The sequence below is a fragment of the Artemia sp. Qi Xiang Cuo genome, chromosome 12 (assembly GCF_049724085.1).
Source record: "Artemia sp. Qi Xiang Cuo chromosome 12, ASM4972408v1, whole genome shotgun sequence".
NCBI lineage: Eukaryota > Metazoa > Arthropoda > Branchiopoda > Anostraca > Artemiidae > Artemia > Artemia sp. Qi Xiang Cuo.
Window position 1 is genome coordinate 16,592,518 of NC_142805.1, and position 14,347 is coordinate 16,606,864.

The 14,347-nt window shown below is 34.8% G+C and overlaps 1 protein-coding gene across 4 annotated transcripts in view; it reads left to right on the forward strand.

Annotated features, from left to right (window-relative positions):
• The window catches only part of LOC148945835 (protein grainyhead-like), a 317,009-nt gene that overhangs the window by 262,892 nt on the left and 39,770 nt on the right, over nt 1-14,347 (forward strand). For 3 of the 4 annotated variants that reach the window (XM_089098118.1, XM_089098121.1, XM_089098119.1), the window contains 3 exons: nt 518-680; nt 4,516-4,639; nt 8,250-8,344. In XM_089098118.1, the coding sequence (XP_088954244.1) occupies nt 518-680; nt 4,516-4,639; nt 8,250-8,344 (382 nt within the window). The remainder of the gene's footprint in view (nt 1-517; nt 681-4,515; nt 4,640-8,249; nt 8,345-14,347) is intronic. The other variant, XM_089098120.1, reaches the window with a different exon arrangement.

Below are 14,347 nucleotides of genomic sequence, written 5' to 3' on the forward strand. Positions count from 1 at the left end.
AAAAATTGCTGCTTGCCATGACTACCTACAGAACGCAACTTCCCCCTATGAGTGACCAAGAGAGATTATTGTTTGACCTACTGTCGCCATGTGGAATGACAACCCCATTGGAAGTATTAGCAAACAAAATTTGTTCTTACTTATTTTAATATATATATATATATATATATATATATATATATATATATATATATATATATATATATATATATATATATATATATATATATATATATATATATATATATATAAATCCCCAACGTTTAGATTGGGGTTGGTTATGAATCTTGATCGAATCTTCTGCTGTTCATCAGACCTTGTAGATCTTGTTTTACAAACAAATGGTTTTAGATTTGCATTGTAAAAATACTACCTCCTTGTAGATTAGAGAACAAAGACAGTTTTACATAAACAACGTTCATCCCCTTATACCCTCAGGAGTACTAATGTATCCTTTACTTAAGTCCTAAAGCTATTCCTTGTATATTAAAGACGGTCATTTTGTTTTCTGTTTCAGGTATTCCAATTATGGTTTTCGTTATTACCTTGAATCTCCAATTTCCACAAGTCAAAGACGAGAGGATGACCGTATCACCTATATTAATAAGGGCCAGTTCTATGGCATTACTTTGGAGTATATACCTGACCCCGATCGACCCTTAAAGAGCACAACAGTCAAGGTAAGACCTGATTTTGTGGGTTTTTCAACCTTAGGCTTTCGTTTTGTAATGACTGGAGTTAGTATTGCATTAATAATACTAATGTGTAAAGGAGGCCCTAGACGGTCAATCATTTTGGTTAAAAGCTTCCGTCAATCAATTGACTCAAGCATGATTGACCGTGGATGAACCTGTTTGACGTTTGAGTCAAGCGTTGATGGTGATTGATAGAAATTTTGAATGACTCTACTTTTTTGATCAAAAGCAGTGTGTTAGATTAGCTTTGGTGAAGATTGAAGGGTTGATGGAAGAGTCGATTGAATGCTGATTAAAAAACACGTCAATCGATTGACGAAAACTTTTAATAAAAATCATAGACCGCCTAGGGCCTCCTTAAGCTCTTTTTTGTAAGTTTATCCTAAGCACCTTGGCCTAAAAGTTTCTTTTCTCCTTTCAAGCCCACCTCTTTGCTATGCTAAGATTGTATCAATCAATCAACCTTTTATTTTTAAATAAATGAACAAACAAAACAATTAACATGAACATTTCGACTCATAGCAATGCTTGTGCGAGTCACACCTGATAATGGCAAACAAATTTATATCACACTATGAAATGAAAAGAGGAGAGCTGATAACATAAGAGAGGGATAAAGAATTAGAAAGGAAAGAATTGAGAAGAGGTGGAGTCAAAGAAGGAGAGTGATAAATTCCCCTCTTTATATGCTGTTATTGTTTAACAATTTGTTTTTTAGAGTTTCGAGTGTTTTTTGGAATTTGTTGACCCAATCTGATTATTCCCCGGATACGTACAAGTTCGGAGGTTGCATAAACTGATTATGCTTTTGTTTAGAAAGATTAACCAGTGATGATGGTGATGAAAAATGGGACTGATAGGAGATAATCTGACTGCAGTCCGCAGCTAGAATACAGTCGATGAGCAAGTTATAAAGTTTAATGATCGTATAGCCATCTTGTGGATATACAGATTTGTAAAAGATGTAAAGCTTCCTCTTCATGAATCAATTAAATAAAAAATAAAGTTTTTTTTAACTGAAAGTAAGGAGCAGCATTAAAACTTAAAACGAACAGAAATTATTCGTATATGAAACGGGCTGTTCCCTCCTCAACGCCTCGCTCTTTACGCTAAAGATCGACTCTTTTTCACAGCTGTACTTTCTTTTTAAAACAATAAAAAAAACTTTTGAAATCAGCATAAAATCGGATTCTTTTGATGTAGGCCTATCTATTGGTATCAAACTTCCATTTTTAGAGCTTCAGTTACCATTGAGGCGGGGCGCTCCTTACTTACAGTACGTTGCCACGAACTGTTTGAAAAGGGGCCACGCACAAAAAATAGTGTTTAATCAAATCGAAGAAAAATTAGTTCAAAAATTATTTTCGCTGGTGCAATTAAAGAGGGATATTGAAACTTAGACGAACAAAAATAAATGCTTCACAGTTTGTGCAACATATATCGAAAAAATTGTTTCAAATAAACTGGCTCATGTTATTTCCTTATATCTCTAGAATTTTTAAAAACTAGCGCTTTACTGAAAACTGAACTTGCTCAAGTTTTTTGGAGAAATAAAGTTGTATAGTAACATTTATTATTTTCATGGTCATGGCTACCCTAAAATTTGGCTGCTACCCATGGCTGCTTAAAATTTTTTGCTCCTAGTCCTATTTTATTGCGTTGGTTTTGTGTTTTCTATAAAACGCTAATTTTTTTCAGAATGCAACAAATATAGATAATTATCACGAGCCAATTAAGATGAACTACAAAGCAGTAATTTCGTTCGTTTTAAGTTTCTACTTTGCTCATTACTTTCATTAGGAAAGTTTTTTTCTATGGTTGGCAAAAGGCCAATACTTGTATCAATTGAAAAAGAACTAGGCATAAAGAAGTGCTGCCTCCCATCTGTTGCAGCCTTAATAGGACGGACCGTCTATTGTAAGTCGTTCCGAAAACTTCTGGGGAAACCGTAGAATTACCGACCCCAAAAAGAGCAATTCTCGCTCAATAAAATGCCTGAGGTTTACATAAAATATGTGCAACATTCCTCCGGCAAGAGTAACTCAGTCTCTATTTTTTCTCCACCTGCTATTCCTTGGCAGGACCTGCTATTCCTTAGCAGGTCCTGCTAGTCCTTAGCAGGTCAAATTCCTGGCATAAGATGTTGCACAAATAAAAGCCAAAATGTGCAGAAAGTACCCTTGTTCGATCGAACATGTGGTGAAGATGCAATTTTCCTAAAATATCGCACCGATTTGACCTGTAAATACCTCGATTCAAGTCCTCAAATGACGCCAAGACTGATACTGACTCAATACAATGAAATAATAACACTTTTTGTTCCCGCTCTCATAAGGGGTGTAGTACCCGTAAATGTAGGGGAAAAATATCTGGGATAAAATCTATTCTTCAATAAAAGGTATTTTTCAACGAAAATACGTTTCAAAATCTCCTGCTCTATTGCCCCCCCCCCCCCCCTAATTGACACCCCTGATCCATCCTATGAACGTAATTGTCGTTATTTGCCGTGGTAGGGTTGTGTAAACTATTCTGAAAGTATCACTGATCTTTCATTGGGGTTGTTGAAATATACACGGATGAAAGTATGCCTAGTTTATCCAAGCTTTTAATTTTCTTCCCTTCCACAGTTAATGGTTTGAAATAAATTAATGGTTGAAGGCGACACTTTATCAGGTCCTGCCATCAAATTTTGAAAATGTTAAGTAGGCATATGAGGATTTTCTAATTGGTATGCCTATGGCATTAAAGTCTATCGCTTTTATCTAACCTTCGCTAGAGGTGGTTGTTCACGTTGCTTGTTTTTGTGACAGCCTCCTACTGACAACGGTTAATGTGGCCACATTGATGATACTTAAATATGATTACACATCATATTTTCGGTGTCTAAGAAAAATCCAATTTTTTGATGAATTTATTTCAAAAGGTTCTGTTGTTTGAAAGTTCCTTGTGTCTCCCTTTTGTTGGAATTTTTGTGTGGGGGGGGGGGCTAGGAAGAAAAATCCATCAAAACAATAAACATTGCAAACATAGTTGAATCAAACAGAATTTGAAAAAGGTAGCATGAGATTTCTTTGGGGCTACTTTATTGGTCTTCTACTCATCGGTATGTGCGTCATATTGAATATTTGATATAAATATTGTAAATCTTGTTCAGTTTTTGTACTCCAAAATAATTATTTAATGTAAAAATAAAAAAATAAAAAAGCGTATTAGGTTGCTTCGCGTACACTAGAAGCGAAACTGGAGGTTGGAATATAGGGAATTAATTTCTTATATGTTAGACAAATATTTGCATAAGCATTAAGTAAATCCAAAAAAATATTATATAAGATCTACTTAATAGGAATTAAAAACTATTAGTGGCACAAACACTTCAGTGCTTACTGCTTTCTAGTAAAATTTTAAAAGTTAGAAAACAAGCTTGATTTTAATATATTAAAATTTATATTAAAAATCTAAGCTGCTTTGTAGAGATAGCCGAGACGATTTTATTTTAAAGAACATAGGTTAGTTTTGACTCCTTTTTACCAAAGCGGCTCTTTTATCTGGTCCAGTGAAAAGTAAAAAATAACGGGGGGGGGGGGTCAAAATTAGGGGGAATGGAAAACTGATAAGAGAGGAGACAAGTTCGTCTTTTGTTTCATTTAATTAACTAAATTCAATAAAGTTAATTAGATTAATTCAGTCAAGTTAATTAAACTATTTGAATTAATTAAATTGTTTTAACTCAATTTAATTAAATTAATGATGATAATTTGAAAGAGAAGATCTTTTGTCCTTGTTCTGTAATAATATGACTATAATAGTTATTTTATTTTAGAGTGTGATCATGTTAGTATTCAGAGAAGAAAAGAGTTCTGAAGACGAATTGAAAGCTTGGGCTTTCTGGCACGGACGACAACATTCCATTAAACAACGAATACTAGACGCAGGTAGGGAAACTAGTAAGTTGTTATTTAGTTACATTTTTGAGAAGTAAACTAGACGTAGCTGGGGAAACTAGTAAGTTATTATTTAGTTATATTTTTGAAATTAGACTATATGCAGGTAGAGATAGAGGTAGTTATTACTTAGTTATATTTTTGAAAGTAAACTACGCCCGGGTATTGAAACTAGTAAGTTATTATTTAGCTATATTTTGAAAGTAAGCTAGACGCAAATAAGAAAACTAGTAACTTATTATTTATTCTTTTTTCTCATATTTTTGAAAGCGAACACGCATTTTGAAGTTTTGCCTTCATTCCTCAAAGAAATATATCCTAAATCCCGAGCGGCTTGGGATAGCACGCAAAAAGGTAAACAATGGTGTGGGAAAATCATGTCCCAAGTGGTGTGTAATTGATGAAGACTGAAGGAATAGAATTCTTACAAAAGAATTGACGTACTCTCATAACTATAACTTTAATATTGTATTGTATTACCTCTAGTTCTGATTGTATTTACTTTGTTTTTGATTTTACTTGATTGTACCTATTATTTAATTGTATTAAATAATATAATTAAATATTTTATTATTTAATTGTATTCAATTTAATAAAATTAAATAATAAAATAATATATTAAACCCCTCTTTAATATTCTAGTTTCTAAGATCTAAGATTAGTATGTCTAAGATCTGACAAAACTGGTTTGAATCGGTTATCATTTGCTTATTTTGAGTGAGAAAACTACGATGTATGTATATTAAATATTTAATTACTTTAATATTTAATTAATTAAATATTATTAATTAATTATATATTTAATATTTAGAGGCGATTAGGGGTTAGATTAAGTTAGGTTGGGTTAGGTATTTAATATAATCTATTCTTTGTGGCCTGCTTTCCATTATTTTCTGTCCTAGTTACCATAATTTTATTTCTAAAGCATTATATCATCATGTTTGGTATATTTCAATAGGATTAGCCCAACTTCACTTCTTGAGGATGTTCTGTTTAACAGACAGATTCCCTAGTTTTGATCTCTCATCTCTCCTTTTAATATTTTATACCTATGCTCCTACCTGTGTCTTTAATATTTTATTGTATTACCTGTTTAGATTTGATTGTATTTAGTTAGCATTTGACTGTGTCTGGTGTTTTATGTATTACCTGTCTTTTATATTCTAGTTTTGATCTCTCTCCTCTCTTTTTGATATTCTCCTATCTGTGTTATCTGTCTTTCGCTCCTACACGTGTCTTTTCAATTTTAAACGAACTTAATGAATTTCTCTGGATTTTTGAATTTTTCTGAGTTTTCTGAATACTAGAAGTTTGATTGTTTTCACTCAAAACGTCTACTTCACTCTGTTTCGTCTGTTTTCACTTTCTACTTCAGAATTTAGTTACTTAAACTCAGTGCATATATCCTGCTATTAGATATGCTTGACTTTAATTAGTGAAGGAGAAATAAATCTTTTTCTAGAAATGGGTTTGCTGAAAAGCCCAAATGTCTAGTTTCAATTTAATTGTCACACACTATATGTATATAGAAATTTTATTGCCCATTATAATGTGGAAAAGCCACATAGATGATGGAGTAGAAAAAAAAGAAGAAAGAACAGAAAAAAAAACATCCTATTGAAATTTATTTATGCTCTTACTTATATTTTTTGTTTATTATTATTTTTTATTTTATTTTTCTTTATTTTTATTATTTATTTAATATTATTTTTGTTTATTATTTTTATTTACTTTTGTTTTATTATTATTTGTCACATTGGTCCTTGCAAGGGTCCTCTATCTCAAAATTTTGTGGAAAATATTTGTTGGAGCCAAGCCAGCAGTGAAGTTGGTGCCTTAGCTGGCAATTTGGAGGGAGTATCAACATATCTGAATATATGGGGCTGAAATAGTGGTGGACCCACGGAAAATGATCTATGGATATCTAATACCCACTGGCAGAGGGATGGTTTGGGTCGGTCCCATTGTCCCAGTTGGTCCCATTGGGTTATGTCCCATTCACAATGAAAATTTTATTAAAGATTTAGCTTGCGCTAATCTGAGACTCAGATTTTTAGTAGAATTTTCTGATTGGATTGAAAAATTATATGGACATTTCTTATTGGCTTAAATTAGCGCTAGCTAAATCCTGGTATTAGTAAAATCTCACTGTAAATGGGCCAGTAGATAAAGTTGTATGAAAGGTGTCTCTATTAAAAAGGGTTTATTCTGTATTTTTATATACCCAAAATTTAATTAAAATTTATAGGATTAAACTGGTAGCATTTTCGACCTTGTCTTTCTTAAAGTCTTTATTTGACACGCATGCCTGTAGAATTTGCTGGTTTAAAACGTGTGAGCTTGTTTTTCATTCTTTTTTAAAATTGTTTTTTGTTGAATCCGGCCCTAAGTTCGGTTATAGCATTTATTTGTATTCTTATGATATATTTTTAACAAAAATACCACTTTGGTATGAACAGGGGCGGATCTAGAGCAAACTCTTGGGGAAGGGGCAATATGACATAGGCGCCAATAAGCAAAATCTTGGGGGAGGTCAATGTGACAAGGGCGCCAATAATTGCCGAATTTATTTTTAAAAAAGAATAAAAGTGGAAAAAAACAAGGAATGATGGCACCAGAAAAGTTTCTAAGGTGGGGGGGGGGCTCCTGGATTCGCCAGTGGATATGAATAGATGAAATAAGCTGTGTGACTGATATCAAGGGCGGATCCAGGATTTTTTTCGGGGGGGGGGGTTACTAATTTTTGACTCAGTTTTCGACTAATTTTACTGAATTTTACCTATGTTTTACTGAATTTTCGACTTATTTTCGACTCGGTCAAAAATTTCGGGGCTCTCTCCCTCTCTCTCTCTCTCTCTCTCTCTCTCTCTCTCTCTCTCTCTCTCTCTCTCTCTCTCTCTCTCTCTCTCTCTCTCTCTCTCTCTCTCTCTCTCTCTCTCTCTCTCTCTCTCTCTCTCTCTCTCTCTCTCTCTCTCTCTCTCTCTCTCTCTCTCTCTCTCTCTCTCTCTCTCTCTCTCTCTCTCTCTCTCTCTCTCTCTCTCTCTCTCTCTCTCTCTCTCTCTCTCTCTCTCTCTCTCTCTCTCTCTCTCCCCCCTCTCTCTCTCTCTCTCTCTCTCTCTCTCTCTCTCTCTCTCTCTCTCTCTCTCTCTCTCTCTCTCTCTCTCTCTCTCTCTCTCTCTCTCTCTCTCTCTCTCTCTCTCTCTCTCTCTCTCTCTCTCTCTCTCTCTCTCTCTCTCTCTCTCTCTCTCTCTCTCTCTCTCTCTCTCTCTCTCTCTCTCTCTCTCTCTCTCTCTCTCTCTCTCTCTCTCTCTCTCTCCCCCTCTCTATCTCTCCCCCTCTCTATCTCTCCCTCTCTCTCTCTCTCCTCTCTCTCTCTCTCTCTCTCTCTCTCTCTCTCTCTCTCTCTCTCTCTCTCTCTCTCTCTCTCTCTCTCTCTCTCTCTCTCTCTCTCTCTCTCTCTCTCTCTCTCTCTCTCTCTCTCTCCTTCTCTCTCTCCCTCTCTCTCTCCCTCTCCCTCTCCCTCTCTCTCTCTCTCTCTCTCTCTCTCTCTCGTTCGAATCTTTTTTCTCTTTTTATCTGGATTGGCATATATGCTTTGGTTTTTTATTTTTAGATACAAAAAATAGTGCGGGTTTGGTTGGTCACATTGAGGAGGTTTCACACAATGCTATAGCTGTGTACTGGAACCCACTCGAAAGTGCTGGAAAGGTAAAGAGTTATATACTATATTTAATACAATATGTTCCCCCCTGTCCTTCCTGTGTATCCCCATATGTACACCTTTCCCCTATGTGTAAATGTATCTGAGAATAAAAAGGAGAACCACAGAGTAATGCCGAAAATTCTGAAAAATATGCATCATTCCTCCGATCAGGTACGGCTCTTGCCTCTCTTGCGCCTGGGGCAAAATTTTGATTAGAGCGCCCCCCCCCCGGTCTCCCACAAAATTTTCAGGCCAAATTAAAAAAAAATTTCAGTTATTAACAAAATTATTTCCAATTTACTCATTTATTTTATATTAATTATTTAATTATTATTATCTAATCATTTTTCATTTTTTTATTTTATTAATTAATTAATAATCTATTAATTATTTTCATTAATTAACTGCGCCCTTTACTTTATTTCAATAAAAATAAAATTTCTAAAATTACAAGATGATTACAACCGTTAGATTATTTATTTGAAATTTCTGCGCCCGGGGCAAGTGCATTCTCTGTCCCTCCCCTAAAATCGCCTCTGCCTACGATATATCTCTAGTTGTCAGGCCTGTATGTTCTGAGGATTACAAATATCTGACGAATTTTATGAGATTTCACATGATGCTGTAACAAAATACTAGAACCCTTTCGAAAGTGATGGAAACATAAAGCTTTAGAAAAAGACCCCTTTTCCCCCCAATTCAGTATTCTATAATGAAGGTCAAACTAATCTACACAGAAAGCTTGTCGTCCCTAAGGTCATAGGAACGGATTTAAAGGAAACAGGAACTTCGTGGGAGGGGGTGAAGAATGAAGCTCTGAACGGAAGAGGTTCGTTCGAAGTTGTGGTGGTTCCTCAAGGAGTTTTTGGTAGTGGTAGTAGTAGCAGCTGTATGTTTAATATTCGGCTTTATTCCTTTGGGAAATAGAACAATGGACTGATTAATTTTGATCAATGGACTGATTAATTAGGAAGTGGGCTGATTAATTTTAGCTGTAGTCTTTGTAATTTGTGTTATTTATTAATTTAATTAATTAATATTTATTAATTTAAAGTATGTCATCATCACCATCATTATTTCAACTATGAAGGAAATGTTTGTATCCAAACTTTCAATTAAACCTAATAAAGGTGTACATCCTTTAGCCTATTTGAAGCAATTTTCTTTATTATGAGAAAGTTACTCAATAAGAACGTAATAACTTCCTTTGACGGGTGGTGGGAGGAGGAGGATGATTAAGGGCTTAATGACGGCTCTTTTGACCAATTCTGCAATGTGACGCAAGGAATGTTTGATGTGTAGGGTTTCGAAATGGCTGAAGTCCGCGTAACATATGGTATTCGCTATTTTATCCTTTTCGATTGTTAGACTTGCTCTTTTTCTTCCTTAATTGCAATGAATGGTCTTTTTAAATTGCTTCCGACTCTATGTAACATAGCATCATTATTATCAAAGACGTTGATTTATATACGTGTAGTGACTCAGTTTTGTGTAACCTGTATCTTAGCCATAAATAAAGCAAAGAAAACGATTTATAAACATTCGCTATAGTATTAAAATACTGGTGTTTATTGTAAATTACTCTTTGAGGGGGGGGGGGGGGGTCCTGTTTTATCCTCCCTATGCGGTGGTTCAGATAGGGACAAACCTAAGTTGACTGTCGTGAACACTCTTCATACACACCGATTCATTGAAGCAATATTTTTTTATTGCAAATTATTTTTTAATGAACGTTTAAATTTTTCTTTTTCATTTTATGACTAATTTGAGAAATATCAAATGGAAAAATTCTTTAAAATAAATATTCCTAATAGGCAATAATCTCAAATGGATGGATTTTTATTTGCCCTGGATTAAGTGGAAGCGTACGTCAGCATTAAGTTCCTTTAGAGAATGGGGGGGGGGGTTATTTTTTCAGGAAAGTGCCATGTCATTCTGTCCAAAACGATCGGCATGTATCACACTTCATTTCAATGATTTAGACAGAGAAACAGATTCCTTTCCTTTAACTGTATCCACTCATCATATTTGCAGAGGTATATATATATATATATATATATATATATATATATATATATATATATATATATATATTTCAGGAGTAGTGCCAGAACTACTTACCTGGCCGCCATATTGACGAGAAAGCACTAGGTAAAAGTGTCATTCAGCATTTTCAGGGTCTGCGACTGGATGATTTGAATCCTGAGACAAGAACAAGTGACTTCGTGAAAATCATGGGATTTATGTCTTTTCGTGTGAATATTGAAGCTGCCAGTGACGAATGGTACTTGCTCCAGCTGGAAGCGAGTTTGCCTAAGAACATGACTTCATCGAGGATTGATGTTTTATGGAACTCGGTTTTTAGTGTGAAAAACCATCAAGGACAGACCACCCCCTTGTTTCAAAGATAGTAAAAGTAGCTCTCTGCATGTTGCATGCGAATGCTGACGTTGAACGTGATTTTTCCCGGTCAGGACGAATCATGACCGAGGAAAAATCATCGATGAAAGTGAAAATGCTCAATGCTAGACTGATAGTCTCTGACGCTCTATGGAAGTTTGAGAACAGGGCCGAGTCAGTCCCTATTACCAGAGAGCTGTTGAATTTGGGGTGAAATGCGTGCCAGAGCTGTAAACTGTACCTGGAAGCTGAGCAATCTAGACAGACTGAATAGGAGTCCAAAAGGAAAGTAGAAGACAAGAGAAGAAGAGGAAAAAAAGGAGGATGTTATCTGAGAAGAAAACTATTGAACACATGGAACAAGATTTGATTGAGAAGAAGTCAGTTGAAAAGAAGAAGCGACAAGTATCAGAATGGCTTCTTCAAAAAGCTAATGAGAAGCTGAAAAAAGCCATATAAGCCAAAGACTTTGTAGAAATAAGACTCGCACAAAGTATGATTGAGGCTTTGAACCGGAAGACGCGTGAAGAAGATGAGGCAGCCAGAGAAGTTGAGCGGATACAGAGCAGGGTAAACAAACCAAAGTCATCCTGAATTTCTTAAAATTTTGCCAAAAGGAACAAATAGACTGGAGTATTTTGTACTGGTGTATTTTGTACTTTTATACAAATTAAAAGCATTTAACTGAACTCATGAAAACAAAAACAAAAGCAAGAAGATATAACACCAGAATAATACCAGTAATGAAAACACCGATTGCCACTTTTGTGTCCACGGACAGTTTCTGAGGTGCACATATCGTAAATTTAGGTTCATAATTGGTTCATAAAAACTGCAATAAAAAGTTCTAAGTTCATATTTTTCATAAAAAATCTAGCGGGAGGTCTGAAATTCTTCTCTTTTGACATTTATATCTTTAAGGGGGAGGGGGGACAAACACAGGGTCTGTCCTTCTTACGTGCGTCGATGGCCGCCTTGGCTCTTCTGCATTGGCTAGTGGTGCCATCTTTGTATTTAAACAATAGGCGGGCAATTGCCCATATCCCCTACAAGTATTATGTTCCGTGATAGCTCTCGATTTATAAATAACATCTGAAGATGTAATCATTTATAGGCAACGTTAATCTACAATATTTATGATCGTCTAAAATCCCGCCTTAATTCAGTTATACAGATCATAGGGGTTATAAACTTTAGGAAGCGTGTATATAAACTGTGGAAAGCGGTTTCGCCTTATCTCTGTTCATCTATAAGACGGAACAGACCACGCCGTCCTATCCTTCTTTTGTCCGCTTTTTAGTAAATATAAAACGAATAGAAGAGAACCCGCCTCCCTCCTTCTAAACCAGTATTATTCATGGCTCGTAAACTGCACTTAAGTTTAATAAATAAAAATATAGTTCTTAGCGCTAATCACCTTATTCGCGTTATTGCACAAAAAACGGAGGACCTTTATTGCTGTTAACCGACAGTCAAGAATAGCGACTATATCAATGAAGACGGGATTTAAGGTTTGCCCAACGGGAATTAAAGTACAAGAAATATAGACTAGGAAGGATTGTCACTGCAATGAGAAGATTAGTGATGAATCAAATTAAAGTTATGTTTCTTATTTAAATCCATGAGTATTGCATGGCTATACCTGCTGTTGCGCTTCAATCCATCTATCATTCAATTTAATAGCTAAATCACCTATCTATCACTGTTGAATGTCACGCAATAATGTAGTCGATCTTTTTCTGCTCTTATACTTCTTTCAGTCTTGTTCTATGGTTTTTATATCTACAATTGTCAATGTGTGACAGATGATACTCATCATAAAGGGAGGTTGGAGGACCAGGGTCTTACTCATTTTTTTTTGGGGGGGGGGGTCCTAAAGAATATGATCCATTTACGCGTATATCCTCTTTAAAAAAAAGGTTTTTTTTTTTAAATTAAATATGCTTTTCTTCAATAAGCTGGATTATAAATTCATAATCTTCGATAATAAAACTGGTGTTCCATCGATTATCAAGATTAACAAAATCCGTTCCAGTCAGTGTTGTGAGATGCCTAAGATAAGAACGTGTACTTCAATCCAAAATATGGCCATGAACACAAACAACAAAATAGATTAACGAATCAATACACTCGTCACAATAATAAAGAACAAATAAAAAAACTACTCTCTTCTTTTTGCAAAATCTGATCAAGATATCTTCCTACTAGACAAACAAACTGTGTAAACGTACTCTTCAAGCCATCAGAAAGCAGCAATCCATCATTCCCAAATAAGAGATTCCCACTTTCTTCTAAGATAAGAAAATACAGCTATAAAATTGAAAATGAGCCAAGGGTACTATTTTTGAGTGAAAGTGTCAAATTTGTGACTAAAGAATTTTAGTCACATAAATTAGGAGCTTAAATCTCTTCAGTCAAATTTTCTGGAATTGAAATGCACAAGTGTTAGTTATGGGCCCACAGGTCCTCCTGGTTACAACTATGATAACATTGGCGTAATTTCGTCAAAGTCCTGGGGGATAGAGGGCAGTGGAAGGAGGCATAGAGCAAGGGTTCTTTGGGCTTCAGTGGCGGTTTTGGCCACTCTTGTGCCCGGGGCAAAATTTTGATTTTGCCCGCCTCCCCCCTGTCTGCCAAAAATTTTCAAGCCAACTCCCCCCCGTCTCCGAAGCCTACTCCCTCCTGTCTGCCAAAAATTTTCAAGCCAAGTTTAAAAAAAATCATTTATTAACAAAATTGTATTATAATCTGACTTTTCTTTCTTTATATGTGAAAAGATGCGTGGAAAATGAAAATTTTGGATTCAGTTTGCTTCTACTTACTGCCAATGCACTTTATTTTCAAAAGTCACAAAATAAATTTTAGATTATATATTTGAAATTTTGCGCCCCTAAAATTTCAGCGCCTGGGACAAGTGTCACCTCTGCCCCCCCCCTAAAACGACCTTTATCTGGCTCCTATCCAAACCCGAAATCGTAAGGTTTCTTCACACTTTGCCTATTTTTGCGTCGCCTCCCCCGATGCATTCATGCCATCATTATACTTGCTGCATGGGGCGGGTTTTATTAGTAAATCTTTTCTATTTTAAACATTTCGTAATTGAATTTGAAGTTTTAAAGGAAGTTACTATTTAGTGATAAAAGGTGAGAATTGATAATTAAACCTTTAAAGTTAGTTGCCTCGTGAAATGTACCCATAAAAGTTGATGTAAGCCCTTTATGATGGTAATAAGGTTGAGGCAAAAAAGTGAATGTGTGGTATTTTACCACGGGGATAGTCAAGATTCGAAACTTGTTTGTAATTGGATCTTGAAAACTTTTTATGACAGTGAAGATATTTAATTTTTACGATCGCTAATCCGATAGTTCGAATTGATAAAGAATTTTCTCTTATTACATGCGAAAATCTCTCTTTTTGTAATATCCTTGAATGGATATTAAAATGGGAATTAATTTATTGATTTATTCTACTAACTCGTGGGTTTTATATATATATATATATATATTATATATATATATATATATATATATATATATATATATATATATATATATATTATATATATATATATATATATATATATATATATATATATATATATATATATA